General features: G+C 49.0%; 2 protein-coding genes across 5 annotated transcripts; both read right to left on the bottom strand.

The window, feature by feature from the left end:
* Window positions 1-3,578: 3,578 nt before the first annotated feature.
* Window positions 3,579-12,804, bottom strand: LOC123401135 (transcriptional activator Myb-like). Of its 4 annotated transcripts, none has more exons than XM_045094862.1 (8): window positions 12,645-12,804; window positions 12,460-12,537; window positions 11,604-11,649; window positions 9,583-9,640; window positions 8,650-8,748; window positions 8,439-8,538; window positions 4,624-4,752; window positions 3,579-4,488 (listed from the first exon to the last, which is right to left on the bottom strand). In XM_045094862.1, exons 1-8 carry the CDS (start codon window positions 12,782-12,784, stop codon window positions 3,777-3,779), a joined length of 1,362 nt encoding a protein of 453 aa, XP_044950797.1. In that variant the 5' UTR covers window positions 12,785-12,804; the 3' UTR covers window positions 3,579-3,776. The 4 variants fall into 4 exon arrangements, with proteins under 4 accessions (XP_044950797.1, XP_044950796.1, XP_044950798.1 ...); XM_045094861.1 differs by having other exon boundaries at window positions 12,617-12,802; XM_045094863.1 differs by lacking the exon at window positions 11,604-11,649 and having other exon boundaries at window positions 12,617-12,802.
* On the bottom strand, window positions 10,057-11,408 carry LOC123401136. Its single transcript, XM_045094865.1, has one exon. The coding sequence runs from the start codon at window positions 10,895-10,897 to the stop codon at window positions 10,058-10,060; it is 840 nt and encodes a 279-aa protein (XP_044950800.1). The 5' UTR covers window positions 10,898-11,408; the 3' UTR covers window position 10,057.
* Window positions 12,805-17,193: the final 4,389 nt, after the last annotated feature.

The following is a 17,193-nucleotide window of genomic DNA, read 5'->3' on the forward strand; positions in this document are numbered from 1 at the left end:
CCGCAGCGGGGTGGATGCCCGGGATGTTTTGTTGCACGGGATTGAATCTCTGGATGTACTTGCACAGGTTTCGCCATCCCGAAAACATGCAGATCGCTCGGCTACCCTAGGAGCTTGTGGCCCCCATGGTAGGCCCCAACCAACTGGTTGCACACGTCCGCCTAGGAGGAGATGGACCCCTCCGGCAAGTTCATCAGCCAACTTCGCACGTTGGGTTTGAGCGCCAACGAAAAGTAATTGGCGGGAACCTTCTCGTCTCGTCCCCTGGGAGCTTGCACCGCAATGGTGTAGATGCCTAGGAACTCTGATGGAATGATGTTTTCGTTGTACTTGTCCAGCAGTTCTGGCTTGAAGGCCCTGCTAGAAGGTCAACGGACTTGTCGCAGCTCACGGGTGAACGCGGGGCATCCTACCTCGTAAGGTAGGCTACCGGGCGCCCTGGGCGCTGGATCCTCAATGACTGGATCCGCACAACCATCGGACTGGCAGCGTGACTCACATCGCCTCTCGATTGTGTTGTGCGCATCCGCCTTCTGCCAGTCCTTCAAGATCCGATGTTGATCTTGCTTTAGCCGTGGGTCCATCGAGGCTTGAGACACTTCGTCTTGCATGTCGGCCCAGCGGGTAACCTGTTGCTGTCGTGGGGGTCATGCACCATGTGTGCTCCACCGACGTTGGGCCCGACAGTAGGCCCCGCAGGAGCCGCGCACCGCGCGCGCTCAGGAGCATGTCGCGTCTGGCTTGTCCTTGTTGGTGAAGCTCACCACGCTCCAGATGGTCACCCTCCAATCCTCCATCATCTTTGGCACAGGCGAAAATTTCAGCAACAGCTGAGCCTACGCTAGAGCTTCTCCCGCGATCTTATGGACCGGGCGGGCTGAGGCGCCTGTAGCGCTCTTACTCCTAACACTACCAGAAGGAGCACCCTCCCACGTTGTCGCCCATCGGTGGTCCTCACCAGGGGGAGGTGGCCGAGCGTGGTCGTGCGTTCCTTGCGTAGGGGTCTTATCCGTGCGACTCATCGGGTCGTCATATCGGGGGTGCGGGTCGTGGTTGTCTATTGAGGGGCGCGGAGGAAGTCATGTCGCCGTTGCCGCAGCGACAGGCCGCGGTGTCGCCCTCGGCCACCGCCGGAGCACTTTGCGCTAGCACGACGGCAGGGTCTGGGCCATGGCTCGCGGGGCTCCACGCAATGTTATGGCTACGTTCACCAGCATGATGCGCATGGTGACCACCCTCGCCCTCGTCACTCGTTGCAGTTGACGTGGGTAGCTTGGACATCCAAGGGGCGGCCGTTAGGCCACCCCTGGTTCTCTTAGGTCCCATGAGCGTTGATGAAGGCACGCGGAAGTGTCGGTGAAGGTACGCACAAAGAAGAGCCCCCTACCTAGCGTGCCAAAGATGTTGATGGAATAGACCGACGACGTTCTATGGGACCTGGGAGGCCCCTTTACGATTCTGCATGAGGGCTTTCGTGCATGCAGAACATGAGTCGGCCAAATCACATGCGAATCAGTTTATACAGGTTCGGACCGCTCACGAGTGTAAAACCCTACGTCATGTTGGTGGTGGTATTTGATTAGGTAGGTTGAGTGTAGGAGCGCAGCTGCCCGGCAAGGATGCTCGAGGGGCTCAGCTACACGTGTGATTAAACAGGGTGTCGACCTTTTTTCCGGTGGCCATGGACCTCCTTTTATAGGGTAAAGGGGTTGCCACAGTTGCTAAAACGGTCTTTTTACTGTGTGTGCAGTGCGTACTACAGGGACGGGACTGCTTGCCAAAATAGGTAGTGGGAAATACCTAACTCAGACGGGCTGCAACAGGCGCGTTGAATGCGCCATGAGGTGGCACGTGGGCGACGTCTTCCTGCAAGGATTGCCTCTCTCCCTGTGTCGTTCGTCCAGCTACCTTCTCTATCCTGCTGTCACGCTGCGAGACGGGTGTCATCACCGCTGGGACCCCCCCGCTGCTACGGCCATGTGACCTTGTGAGCTCTGCATATCCGCCTGCCCGCTCGACACCTCGGCTGATGTAGACAATCAGCCCCGTGGTGAGGTGGAGTAGCGGCTTGGCGGGCTAGGATCTTGCCAGGCACCGTGAGCAAGGTCTTGGTCTTGGTTTGTTTCGGGGTTCGTAGTGAGCCGGGCAAGAAGTTGCCATCCGAGGGCCGCGACTGCCCGTGCTTAAGTCAGGGGGACTAAGGACCCTGTTTCTTAGAACACCGACATAATCGAGCGTGTTGGAAAATGTGTACATACGTGTACGGATGATTGAATTATTCAAATAGCCATGTCCACGATAACAGAATGACTTGAAGTTGTATCCCGGTCTATTTAAGTAGTCATGTCCACAATAACATGACAACTTAAAGTTGTATCCCGATCTAATACAACTAAAACTATGACTTAAATTGAATAATTGGCTCTGAGATTACTTTCTCACACAGAGTTGAGGAAGGATCTTCTGGATGTACTTAATAAATTGGTGCAACAATACGACTACAAGAGCTAGCCAGAAGCTACATGCATGGAAGGAGGCGCACGTATTGCATGAAGTGGCGCTTGCATGGAAGGAGGCGCACGTATTGCATGAAGTGGTTGGAGTGCCGTAGGATCAATGCCGTAGGATCAGGAATGCAGAAGTTATCCACTAGGTGTCGTGGTTGATTTCCAACACAAACGAGGAGTACAAAGAGTCTTAGACTCTCATACCCCAAACTTGTTTTTACGTTAGCGTACTTAACATAAAAGTTAGTAAAATCGTTTTTCCTAGTAAAACTTGTTTTCTAAACTGAGCGCTTACCATCGCTAGCCAAACAACCAAGAAATGTTTTAGATGATGCTCCCCTTTCATTTTTTCTTCATGTTTTGTATTAATGTGCAGGATAATATAAGAATCGTTGGAACAGAAATCTATTTTGGCTCTAGGGAGCACATGCTTCTGTGTGCCAAAAATGTATTTTACAAATGTGAAATAAAAAATATATATGTGTGTTTGCCACACCAAGGGAAAACTTGAGCATTATGGCCTGTGCAAAAAACAAGTCAAACCCCAAATGTTACCTCCAACTGTTACACTTAATTTTTTTTTTTCGACAATGAAGCACTCGCTTGCAAATTGTCAAGCACATTTGCTACTTTGCTACACTAACATGAACATCTACAAAAATATCAGAATATTTAAATTTTATTTACTATTTATTTCAATTTACTGTTCATTAGGGAGTGTATGCTCCCAGAGCCAAAAATCCACGTCCTTGCTGGCAGAATGAACTAAAACCGAATTGCGCAAATCAAAATAAATATCCTTCAAGTCAAGGTTTGTAAACTTCAAGGAAGTTTATAGAATGTTAACATATACAATACCAAATCAGTACCATTACATTCATATATATCAGGTGATGTAGGTATAGATAATTTTTTCTATAAATTGGTCAAAGTTTGTGAAACTTCACTTTTGCAGAAACTACTGTACACTGTTATGGGATGAAGAGAGTATCAAACAATGTACACTATATTATAGGAATATAGGTCGAAGTGAGTATCAAACAAGATGCAGAACAAAAGAACATGGTTACCTGCTTCAAACAAGTGACTATGACATGAATATCATTGTACCTTTTGTTCGGCTAAAGATTTTCATCTAAATGATACAGGAACTGTCAGTTTACAGGACGATGGCAGTAACAGTGAGTTTAGCTCATCACCTTTTTTGCCAAAAGTGTGCAAGTGAATATAACTGAGGTTGTAATTTTGGTCATTGTCACTTTCCTCGTTTTACATTGAGTTACCATCAGGGGGAGAACCAGGAGGAAAGATCAACAAGTTATCAAAGTATGACATTTCCATAAGATCTGATATGTCTAGCTCTAATGAACATGGATCTGAGGTTTCCGCAGAATGAACATCACTGGGTTGGTAGCTACCAGTTGGTGATAAAACCGGCTTTGCACATTTTGATGGGATTTTTGGTAAAACATCATGGCATCCATTTGATGGAGAGACACCACCAACAGCTGGACTCATTTGTTCCCTTTGCTGTAGAGGCCTTTGAGAATTTACTTCATGACTGGATGACTTGAGTTCCACTGGGCTTGACAATAAATCCAACTTCCTCCTGGTTTTCGCATGCTGCTCAGATCTTGCGATTATGTTTTCAGGGGCTTTGGCTGATGCCACTCTAGCATACATGAAATCTGCACTTTCTCCCCCTGGTACATCAGCATTTTCACCTATTTCTGTGAAGCCTAGTTCAGATATGGAAATTCTTGGTACAGCTGACGGCATTTCATTTCTCTCGGACAAACCTTCAGTATCATTCAGAATATCAGAAACTTTAGTCCCCTTCAGAATATCCAAACTATTATTCTGTGTGCCTGACAGGTTTTCCAGAATGTCTGGAAATTGTTCAAGCAAACCTGACGATAAATATGAATTTAATTTTCTTTTCATAGGACCTCTCCAATATTCTTTGATTGCACCATTCGTCCTGGATGAACACAATGTAAATAATTCAATCGTACCAACAGCATTTTGAAGAAATGCATCCTGAATTATTACGACGGGAAGAATTAAATGGAACAGCAACATCAATTCGGATTTTTGTTGAAACATCCAACCTTACCTCCCAGGAAAATGTTTGACCATCTCACGCCATTTAGTTCCATAGATTTGATGAGCACGAATCAGTCTCAACTCCTCTTGTTCCGACCATGCCTCCTTGTTTATTGCAGAGTCTATTTTGTATCTCCACCTGTGTTTATTACCATTATGCCCATTGTTACTCAAACCTACGGACTTCTAACTGATAATATGAAGTAAAGTTGCTGGGCGTGCCGTCTGACAGAATTTAATAATGTAACAAACCTTCAAGCCCTTATTTATAGACAAGCTGTGATAGCACAAGTCTTGAGAAAACTCTATAATATGTTAAATTACAAAAATTCGAGGACTAAAAATTCCTTGCATAGTACCGTTATCTTTCCCCCTTGGTATGTTGACATAAGATGACATGTTTCTTTCACTGTTTTCCACACAAAAACTGAATCACAAAGCAGCCTGATGCTGAAGGGCACTTAGTGCAAATCAGAAGTTTGGTGCAATCACTTCGATGTCAGAACCAAATTATTAGGGAAAATTGTGAACCAATTTGTGCATATAACCCCCCCCCCCCCCCCCCCCGACTAAGCCACAAATAATTTCACACCAAGAACCTGGTGGTAGAAACTAGGGTTCTACCGGGTCTTGGCCGGAGGTTGTAGGGGAAAGAAGGGATCGGCTGTGGTCGCCGGCGCAGGGACGCCATCTCGCACGGATGGGGGCGGCGGCGCGATGGAAGAGGCGGCTAGGGTTAGGGCACCGGCTCCTAGTTGGAGCCGATCAAAATAGATTGATCTTTGCTTAATCTCAAAAGCGTTGATTACATGACTATATATAAGTTCCCTAGGCTATAATAAACTGGGCTAAGCCCCTAATATTATTAGGATAACGGGGCCAGTTTGGCTAACTGGGCCTCTGGTCATAACATTTCTCCCCGCCTGCGCAAACAGCTCGTCCTCGAGCTGGACATCTAGAAAATGTTGGCGGAACTCCTTGAGCTGCTCCCAAGGTGCCTTCGGAGGGTTGAGCTGTGGTCCGAAGTACGTCGTGCATCAAGGCCTGGAATGTCGCCGACGCATTGGAGAGACCGAAAGGCATCACCAAAAACTCGAAGTGATCGTGATGGTAGCCAGAACGCAAGTCGAGCGTAGGGAATAAGCGTTGCCCTGGCGGCTCTTCCCGGAGCTCCTCCACGACCGGTATAGGAAAATTGATCCTCGTCGTCGTGGCAGTGAGAGCACGGTAATCGAGGCAGAAACGCCACGAGCCCTCGGGCTTGTGAACAAGGAGCACCAGTAAAAGGTCGTCGTGCCGCTGCAGGAGATGAGCCAACAGGGGCGGCTCGGAGTCTGCTATGGCGGTCGACAGCTGAGAGGGAACTGCTGGAGAAGTGCCACCCTCGCCCTTCCACTGCACCATGCGCCCTTGACGCCAGAAAGTCATGGCCAATGCGTCGAAGTCCCAAAGGATGGGTCCGAGCGTCCGCAAGAAGTCGACGCCGAGGATGAAGTCGTAGTCGCCCAAGTTGATGCCGACGCACGTGATGGCGAAGGACTCGTCGCCAATGAGGATGGGAACCTGTTGCGCAATTCCGTGGCAGCGGAGACGGTCACCATTAGCCACGGTAACTCGGAGCTGCTCGCCGCCCGTCGGCTGGAGGGCCAGGCGACGCATAATAGATGCGGGCAGGAAGTTGTGTGTAGAGCCCGTGTCCAGGAGAGCTAAGAGGCGCTCCCCATTAACCGTCACTGGCAACAACATCGTTGTTTCCGCTCGTATGCCGGCAAGGGCATGCAGGGAGACCATGAGAGCGATGGCTGACGCCGGGGCTGCCGCCTCGGCAAGCTCGGAGGGAGTTGTATCCTCCGCGACATAGTCGTCCGCCTCCAGGTAGAAGAGGCGTGGACAGACGTGGCCTGGCACGTAGGGCTCATCGCAGTTGAAACATAACCCCTGGCGACGACGCTCGTTTTGTTCGGCCGGGGTTAGCCGACGGAACGGTCGAGTTGCTGCTGTGGCGGGCGTCCTTGTCGCCGGCTGGGTGCAGACATAGCCGGCTGAGGGGGTGGGCGAGGTGCCTGGGCCGGGAACGCCTGCTGCATAGCCACCACCCGCTGCTCCAACGCGCGGGCATAGTACATGGCCGTCTGGATGTCCTGTGGTCCGCGCATCTCGACGTCCACGCGGATGTGGTCGGGGAGGCCCCCGACGAAGAGCTCGGCCCGCTGGCGAGTCGTCACGCCAGGCGCGTGACACGCCAGGGCCTGGAAGCGGTCGGCGAAGTCCTGCACCGTGGAGGTGAAGGGTAGGCGGCCAAGCTCCGCCAACCGGCTCCCTTGGATCGGAGGCCCGAAGCGTGGGAGGCAGAGCTCGCGGAAACGCTCCAATGGAGGCATGCCGCCCTCGTCCTGCTCGAGAGCATAATACCACGTCTGTGCGACGCCTCGGAGGTGATAGGAAGCGAGTCAGGTACGATCCGACACTGGCGTCCGTTGCCCCCGAAAAAACTGGTCACATTGGTTGAGCCAGCTCAGGGGGTCCTCAGTGCCGTCATAGGTGGCGAAGTCCAGTTTGGCGAAGCACGGCGGCGTGTGGGTATGGCCGCCCTGGTAGTACGGCTCATCGGCGCGGAGTAGTGCAGGGGTCGGCGCCGGGTACCCATCAGGGCCGGCGAAGCTGGAGGGCACGTTGTACTGCGGGGGTGGCGCCGGTGGCGACTGGATGTGCGGCGGGCCGAGGCCGTCGTGTACACCGGCTGTGACGACCCGGTCACCCAGGCCGATAGAGGCGACGGCGAGGGGGGAAACCGGAGCTGGTGGATCGGCACCCCCCGCGCAGAGGTAGGGCCCGGCCCGGAGGTGGTTTGTGGCGGCGGCGGCAGTTGCAGGGTCGGCTGCAGCGGCCCGGCAGAGGGTGGCGGAGGCAGCTGCAGCGGCCAGGCGAGCGCGGCGGTTGCCGCCAGCTGTGGCGGCTGCCAGGGCATCCACGACGGCCCGGCGCGGTCTGGTGGTGGTGCGACCGGCTGCGGCCCATAGGGGACGGCCAGGTAGAGCCGGATACCCTGAACGGCGGTGGCCAAGTCGCGGATCGCGCCGGTCAATTCCTCCGGGGTGAGGACAGCAGGAAGCGGCGCGGCAGAAGAGGCCGGCGCGGGCAGTTGCGGAGCGCCGGCCGTGGTGGTCATCGGGGTGGTGGTGGTGGACGGCAGCGGAAGGGTTGAGGTGGGCGGCGGCGAAGACATGATCGCACCGAAGCTATCTGATACCAAACTGGTAGAAACTAGGGTTCTACCGGGTCTTGGCCGGAGGTTGTAGGGGAAAGAGGGGATCGGCTGTGGTCGCCGGCGCAGGGACGCCATCTCGCACGGATGGGGGCGGCGGCGCGATGGAAGAGGCGGCTAGGGTTAGGGCACCGGCTCCTAGTTGGAGCCGATCAAAATAGATTGATCTTTGCTTAATCTCAAAAGCGTTGATTACATGACCATATATAAGTTCCCTAGGCTATAATAAACTGGGCTAAGCCCCTAATATTATTAGGATAACGGGGCCAGTTTGGCTAACTGGGCCTCTGGTCATAACACCTGGCCTTCAAATAGAAACGTTCCAAACTGAGCAGTACACGCAACATGCAAATGTATCAACAGAGGTAGGCTAACAGACAATGATGAAGAATAAACAAGTCACTACTGTGGAGGTGATAGATCGCAGCTTGTGGTAACTAGCAAACATTAGTTAATTGATGAATTTCAAGCAGAGTGCAGGTTCTCACTCACATAGAGAGTGAAGCAAAGAGTATCATGTCTAGAAATTGCACTGGAATCAACCAAACACTTTGTTTTACCTTTGTCGGCATTGTGGTGCACTTCGGCCAGGTATAGCATGTGCGACAGTTTGCCAGTTTTTCAGCCCATGTTTGTTGATCATTTGAGTGAGCATCTTATCTTCCTGAAAGGAAAATCAAATTTGCTTGTCAGCAGGCATTAGGAGGGAAAATAAAGTTCAGAAGGACATCAAGATTCACAGGAAATGATGAAAGTTCTAGCCTAAATAACTTTCCTCTTCTGACCATTTCACTCTGGTGAGGACTTCAGAATTTGTGATACTGCAGCTCTCCTTGAAGGAGTGGCCATCATTCTTGCAAAGTTGTCCTCCTGTTTCAAACAGAGAAACATAATATAAACCAACAATCATTCCAATTGTGTTCTATGGAGATAACCCAACAGAACCAATAGCAGTACACATGGTAGTCATAGATGCAAACAGAAGGAGATAGGCAAATGCATGTGGCAGAACAACAATACGATAGGAATGGTGCACCCGTAGTGCCAACCCGGTTTGGAATGTGAGCTTATGAACGTTCAATCCATACCCTGCTAGTCAAGGGCATGGAATGAGTATATATCAACTTAAAGAAACAAGTCTAAGATTAGCTTGGCTGTTTTATCTGTTTTCTTTCCTGAAGTAAGCATGAAAGGTGTGTGAGTTGACACACATGACACATGGATACTATTTCTGTGTACAGTTAGAACCGTATGACATTGTAAGCGATCCTCAAGAAAAAGACATTATAAGCAAGGTGCATCACATGGACTAATTATATATATGAGTAACAAATAATCTTTCTTACTATTTACTTAGAAAGCTAGAACTGGTCTGCTAGCCAACAGTTTCTGAAGGAAGGATAGACTTATGTGGAATAATTGACTGTGTTGCTTAAGCCACGGAGGGCATACATCTATAAGTACATTGGCAACATGAACTATAAATCAATATAGTAGTAATGCCGGAACATACCTCATGCAAATCAGTATTGATTCTATTCTATCTCTAATAAACTTGTCATACAAGACATATAAAAGGGGAGATGATGTATTCCGAAGTTGTGACGAACATATATGTAGATGGCAAAATAGAGCTACCTAATAATTCGGAATACAGCATCCTCCCCTTTCATAATGAACTTGCATTGCGCTAAAGCATATTACCTATGTTTCCCAACTCTTCACCGTGGCAATGTTTGGCAGTGTCATGTGGTGTACCACTCTGCATCAATAATCAAAATTTCAAATAGAGCATAGACTGCAACTAAATAAACAAAACTATCAAGAAGCTAACTGACCACTCAAATTGATCACAATAATGGATTAAATATAATCTGAATCAAGGTTTATAATGGATTAAGCCAAAGCAAAAACAGAACTTCTACTTACTACTCCCTCCGTTCCTAAATATAAGTTTTTTTAAAGATTCTACTATGGACTATATACGGATGTATATAGACATACTTTAGAGTGTAGATTCACTCATTTTGCTCCGTATATAGTCTCTAATGAAATCTCTAAAAAGACTTGTATTTAGGAACAGAGGGAGTACTTCTTATCTTCTATAGTAATATAACAGTTGGTGCAGAGATCGCCATTAGACACATTGTTGGTGGGCCGATTACCTCAACCTTCACATTCACCCTAGAAGGCAATAAATATATAGAATTGCCAATGTAGAGACAAAGATAAAGTGAGCATAAATTAAGTGTGTCCTCCCTGATGATGGCCCAAAGCAAGATGTACATTTTTGTCCTGACGTTAAGGTCCTTGCATGAATTCTGAGAAAACTTGCTTTGAATATCCATGAAGAACAGGCAGCGACAAGGCAATAAAAGTTCATATATCGAAAGATGAAACTGCCGCCACCGGTGCTCCACGCTGGGCAAAGCCCTGGCGTATCCGGCGGCGGCGGGACTTCGCTCCCAGGCGGCCTTCCCCCTCGAGCGTGGGGCTCGACGAGGCTGACGGAGCTGTGCTTCTCCGGGCCTAGGGTTTCACGACGGCGGCCCCAGATCCAGAGGGTCGGGCCTCTAGATCTGGCATGGCGAGCACGCGGGCGGTGCGACCCTTTGGGGGTGCGTCCGCGGCTGCTTGGTTGTGCCCCAGCGGATCCGGGTGACGGAGGCTGCGGGCCAGCGCGGCGGCGGCCATGGTTGGCGGCGACATGGTGCAGGTGGCAGGCCCATGCGACGGCGCCACTAGCCCTGCTCAACGCGCCCCCCTGCAGTGTTTGGCCTTGTTTGGCAGCCATCAGGCGGCTGCTACACTGCGTTGGCCGGTGCTTCCCTTCATCAACGGTGATGATACGTGGTTTCCCTCTTGGTGCTGGTGGTGGTCTCCGGCGATCTGCTCCCCCGTCTCCTGTCTGCTCTGCTTTAGAGGTATTTGGGGTTCTGGTCTTGGGCCGGTACGAAATCCCTGCGCGGCGATGGCCTGCGCTGACACCGGCGACACGTGAGGGTGCCGTTACCTCCATGGAGGCGCTGTCATGGCCCGGACTAGATCCTCTCCTCGAGCACCGGGGGAAACCCTTGGTCCTTCATTGGACAAGGCAGCGGCGGCGTCTCAGCGCCGTTCCCTTCTTGAAGGTGCTGCTTGGGTTGCATTTGGAGTCGCTGAAGCTGCAGCTGGAGATGGTGGCCTCCCTGGTCTTTCCGGCGAGGCTTGTTGGTACTGCGATGTTGTGATGAGGGCTGCGGCATAGAGCGTGGGCATCCAGGGCGCAATGTACGCCGGCGCCGGCATGTCCAAGACGATGGCTTCGCTAGTTCTGGCTGGGTCCTGCCATCCACCTGTCGTCTCCTAGGCACATATGGGTGGAAGGTACGTTGGCCCGGACAGCCCTGGAGATGCGGTCTTCTTCGGAGGCGCCTGGCAACGGCTGTGACGCGGCCTTGAGGCTCTGAGTCTAGCTACCTCGCCATTCATGGTTGGAGGCTGGACAAGGTAAGACCTTTCGTCGTTGTGGCCTGTAGTTCGTAGCACCTCCTCACCTGCTCGTTTGGTGAGGACGATGATGTGTGTGCGTGTGTCCCTCCTCCTGGGAGGTTGTACCTGTACTGCTGTTCTCTTCCTGTTCAATGAAATGAAACGCAAACTCTTTTGCGTTTTCTCGAAGAAAAAAAAACTTCAAAGAAATCAAGAGTAACGTCATTCAGGGTGTCAGGCTAGCGTGGCATTACCACATTCGCATCAGCCTTCCTTGAATGACTTGTTGAATTGACAGACCTGCAAAGGAGTGAAGCAATAGTCAGCTGACCATTCAGAGCCCCTTTCCCCTCTGATTAACACCAGGCCAATTGTTTCCCATGATCTTCAACAAGGCAACCATTCTGCTAAATTCCAGATATAGTCGGCTTGAGGCTTGAATAAAAAGTAGAGAAGCATCCTGCTACGTAAATTTCAAAGGCCCCATTTGGAACAAAGAAAAAACATAGGAATTTTGAAGGATAGGATTCCTACGGGAAATATTTATTTTGTGCCGTTTGGAATAAAGGAATTGCTAATTCTACGTTCCTTTTGAATGGGCTATTGCATAGAATTTTGGTTCCTCCGTTTTTCCTATCCCTGTGTTTCTTTTTGGCATGGGCTATTCCAAACTCCCTCCATCCATATTAGCTGCCGCTGAAATGGATGTATCCAGGCGTATTTCAGCACTAGATACATCCGTTTGAGAGACAACTAATATGGGACGGAGGGAGTAGAATTTTAGAATTTCAGAATACAATTTATGTGTTTTTCCTGCTTGACATCCAAACAACAGTTCTAGGGCTATCCTGTGATTTTAGTTCCTGTAGGAATTCCGGATGCATGATATCCCTACGTTTTTCCTATCCCTGCGTTTTGAGCTTCCAAATATTTTGGTAAGTTCAACTTAAAATTCAACTAAACGGCGGTTAGACCACAAAGTCAAATGCTCCCCCGAAAGGAGGCATCTAATCTGCCCCCGGCCAAGCTCCTCCAATCCAAATCAAGGCTAGCTAAGTGGCAACAGAGATGCAGAAATAGTACTTATCGCGGCGGAGATAACAAACTCACCGCTCCCTCGGCATCGAATCTCCGATCCGTGACATGGCTGGGAAGAACACCCAAGTCCGCCAGAAGCATCGGTTGAAGCTGGAACGACAGACACACTGATCATTGGGGAATCTGACGGGAATGCACAGATAAAAGGGAAACTTAGCGGCCTACTAACGCGGTTGCTGCAGGATTCGGGTTCTGACCTGCGGAGCTCCCCGCGATGGAGGATCCTGAGGAGAGGACCGAGCAAGAAGAGATGCGTCGGGTGGGAGTGGGACGCACGCTGTCGCTGGCGACGAGCACGAGGAGAAGAGGTGGACGGGATCGGAAGAAAGACATGCATGTTGAAATCACTAATTAGTGAGTACTTCTTTCAAAAGATCACTTTCACCTATTTATGTTGCCTAATGTACTACATTCATGTCACAATGCCGGTCCATACTGGGACGAAACGATAAATGGGGTCTTTGTATACAAATAAAAATTAAGAATATATTATATTTCGAAAATAATTATGTACCTAGCATAAATTAATAGTCGAGAAAACTACATCATAATAGTATGAAAATAATATAGTTCTACAAAAGAGTGTTCTTTTAAGTTGCACAAAGAGACTATCATCTTGCTCTTCTAAGTATGAAAACATTGTCAAAACTGATAGCAACTTGAACCGTTTATGTTTTTTTCACTTTCTTTTCTCACAGATAAACATTTGTTAGAACACATGTCACCAAATAATTGCAGAAAAATTGTTAATACATGGAACAAAAGCATTTGGGTATGGGCATATGGCTTGATGTCGAATTGTCGATGTAGTTTCCTTGGATCCAATGAATGTTCGAAGAACATACCAACAAAAAATAGGAACTAGGAAGAGAAGAATTGAAGATGTCAGGTGGAGCAATCAGAAATGGAGAGGCGGGTTGTTTAACAGCGAATGAAAAGAGTACTTGATTATGCTAAGGAGGGAGATGTACCATCTCTGATGTGGTGATGCCTCAAACGTCTATTGATGGGGAACACTGAGGATGCTACGAGAGGTGGTTGGGGAAGGGAATAGCACCATCGGTCAACATTAATGGATGCATGGGAGTACCATCTCGAATTTGGAAGTGAACGGGAGCGACGACGCTATTCTTCAGGATTGGAGAATTTGGGGGAGGAGCAGAGGAGGCAAGATTTTTTTAGGAGCCAAGGAGGCGAGATGATCGTAGGTGATCGATGGAGTGCTGCAGCAGCATAGTGAACTAGGGACCGATTTTTTGGGTCCGGGAAAGCTATCTATGTTGTGGGTTTGTGCCTTTTTTCTTCCTCCTATTTTTCTGGATCTAAATAAAAAATATACTGATATATATATATATGTAATACTACCTGGGACGAGGTCCCTCCCTCCCAGGGGCCCAGGGCGGCCGCCCCGTTGCCCCTGCCTATGGGCCGGCCCTGCATGTCACTTGTTGTAACCTGAGAGTTTTTTTTCGTAGATTCATATTTTTAAACGCTTTATCTTCTAAATCGGACATCCAAATCTCGAACCATTTTCATTATTGAATTTTTCGTGTTGAGATCTTCAAAACTAGATTTCATGTCGATAGATTTGGATGAACCTTTTTTCATGAAAAAGCCAGACCAAAAAACCATTCCTCTCGCCATAGAAAAAAAACAAAAAACGCGTTATTTTCCTTTCCGACAGGCACGGCCGTGCCTCTCATAAAGGCAAAACCGTACCTCTCGTGAAAACAAAACCATACCTCTCACAAAAAAACGTTATTTTCCCTTTTCGTGATGCACGGGTGCGCCTTTCATGAATGCAAAATGTGCCTCTCGTAGAAACAAAACCATGCCTCTCATGAAAAAACAGAAAATGCGTTATTTTTTCCCTTTTCGAGAGACTCGACCGTGCCTCTCGCGAAGGCAAAATCATGCCTTTCGCGAAAGCAAAGTCGTGCCTTTCGTGAAAGCAAAACCGTGTCTCTCGCAAAAAAACACGTTTTTTCGTTTCCAAGAAAGACCGGTAAAAACCGAAATACCAAAAAAAAAGATAATAATGATCTAAAAAGCCGAAAATGCATTAAGAAAAATAAAAGAAATGAAATCCCGCATGTGACGGCGGCTGAGAACGCGCCATGTGACGACGTGTGGGAGTGCTCGTTGCGAATCTTTCGAAGAAGGGTTCGCTAACTAGTGACTCCCGTGAACGTTGTTTTGCAACAACAGTGAGTCAATGCCCGCAGCGGGCCGTATATGGGTTGTTTCTATGTGATCATGTTCGATTTCTTTATGAAATGATGAAAACGTTTCTCAAGAAAAATATAATGATGAAAAAAAACTCAACAAAATATAAAATGATGAAACAAATTTATTTTCTCCGAAAGAAAAAAACAAATTCTACTAAAGAAACTCTTAAAATAAACATGCATACAAACATACATACATATATACACGTATGGGCTTCAACATAGATAAGTTACGGATGATAACATAGATAACATCAATGCAACCCATGGTTCGCTATGACCAACAACATAAACTAGTATGTTTAAATAAAATATATTAATATCACAAAGGTATCAATTACATCCGACCTCTATATCTATAAGATGTTATCAATACATCGAGGAGTCACACAACTAAAAGAGAAAATAAAAAGAAAGTAAAAAAAGTCTCGTCACGCTATATTAATGCCGGTTCTCGTCGTTGTCCGTTCTGAGCCCGACCACACACGCACGCGCCCGCGGCATCGTCGAAACCCTGTTTTAAAAGCGTATTGAAAACTTTCTCTGGTTGGGGTGAGATTTGACGTGCGGTGTTATTTTAATATAGTTAGGCCACCTGTCGAATTTCATCGCGATCGGAGTCCGTCTGGTACCCGAGCGGTCGACCGCAGCGGCACCGTATTCGGTTTACCATCGGACGGTTATTGGTGTTTTTAAAATCGTTGTCGCGCTGCCCGTTTTTCCTCTCGTCTCCGGATAACTACTCTACACGGCCATTTAGTCCGCCACGCGTTCGAAATTATTCGAATCCGACCGCGCGGTTGAAACCGGGGCGGAATTTCGCTAAACCTAGCCCCCCCATATGTCTATAAATAGACCCCAGGTATTTTTAGACAACCCCCTCTTCTCCTACCTCGAGATCCGCGCCACCTACCCCCGAAACCCTAACCCTCTCTCTCTCCTCCCTCCCCCGTGTGCGCAGCCGCGGGCCCGCGGAGCCCATCGTAGGCCCGCCCAGGCCCGAGGCTCCGCCGCCCCGTTCTGCCTCCGCCACCAGCTCTGGATCAAGGAGCCCTAAGCTCCTCCTGCCCGCGCTGCCTGGCTCCCTCTTCCCCGGGCACGAGCCCCTGCCTTCCTCGCCGCCATTCGCCGCCTGCCTGCGTGCCCGCTGCCCTAGAACGCGCGCCCCCGCTCGCCGCCAAGAGCTGCGCCGCCGCCAGGAGTTGCCCCCGGCCGTACCGTCGCCCCAGCTCCATCTCGGGCTGTCGTCGTCGGGAATGGGGTCGTGGAGGCCGGATTAGTCCAGTTCCGCCTCTTCCCCTTGGTGTCGCCGGCCCTAGATCCCTGTACGCGGGAGTCAACCTGCGCCGCCGCCATGGATGTGGCTCGGGAGAGGCGATGAGGACGACGCCCAGAGGACGCGCCACCAACCGCTCGGCTGGGTCACGTGGGCTACTGGAGCCGGCCCAGGCCAGGGCGCCCAGCGGCCCACTAGCTCGGCCTTCCCCCAGCGCCCTCTTTGGCCCAACTACCCCTCCTTCCAGGCCGGCCCAGGTGAGCAGCCAAGTTCTTTCCTTCGCCCAGGCACTGATTAACTAAACTACGCCTTAGCTTCGGCCCGGTTAGTAATTTAGGTTATTTTCGAATTATTTAAATTCCAGGAATTAGACGAATAATAAAACGTCCGTATCTTTTTAACCGTAAGTCGGATCGCGACGTGTAGCATATGGTTTTTGTGTAGTTTTATGCGTAGAATATGATTTTGCAACTTGCATATTTGTTTGACGTAGTTTGACATGTCGAATGCATAGTTTTACTTGCTGGTCCAATAGGTTTCGTCCCGTATTTATTTTTCGCGCAAGTCTGGTTAGTTCGAATGCCGTAGTAGAAATGTTCATGCTCTAGGAACCCATTTGCCATGTATTTTAGAGTAGTCATTCGTATTTTTGCGTGTAGGGATTTGCTGCTAGATTATTTTCCGTGCTTAGGACGTTATCTCGCATTTACGTGTGGCATTAAATTTTGTTGTGCAACCCCACATATTTTCTATGTTTTCGGGGTAGAAAAATCCAAGGGATTTTTCTGTGCAATTAGTTTTAGCTTTTGAGCAAGTTAGTTCGCGCGATATTTTGCCATGTTGCCCTCTTGTCTTTTTCGTAGGATTTATTTCGTGCTTCGTTTGAAAGAGTTGTCAACTAGAGAGTTGATCTTGGATGTTTTGTCTAGCCCCTGGTAATTTTGGTTGCAATAGAAATGCATGTTTAGGTGTGGTTTGCTTGCTCTCAAGTTGCTAGAAATAGTGCTGATTTGGAGGAGCTGAAATATTTCTAAGTTTGGAATCTGTTATATTTTGTTGTTGTTTTGTTTTGCTTCTATCTTGTGATATGTAGCTCTTTTGAGGTTGGTGCAATGGAGTTAGTTGTAGCCCTTGTGTTTCTCTAGCATGCTGTGAATTTTCATGCCATTTGGAGTCATGTAGCTTATGGTTTTGCTGCTGTCAATATGGCTTCAGATCGAAAACTGCACTTTCATGAGGTGT

Source organism: Hordeum vulgare, chromosome 6H, assembly GCF_904849725.1.
Source record: "Hordeum vulgare subsp. vulgare chromosome 6H, MorexV3_pseudomolecules_assembly, whole genome shotgun sequence".
NCBI lineage: Eukaryota > Viridiplantae > Streptophyta > Magnoliopsida > Poales > Poaceae > Hordeum > Hordeum vulgare.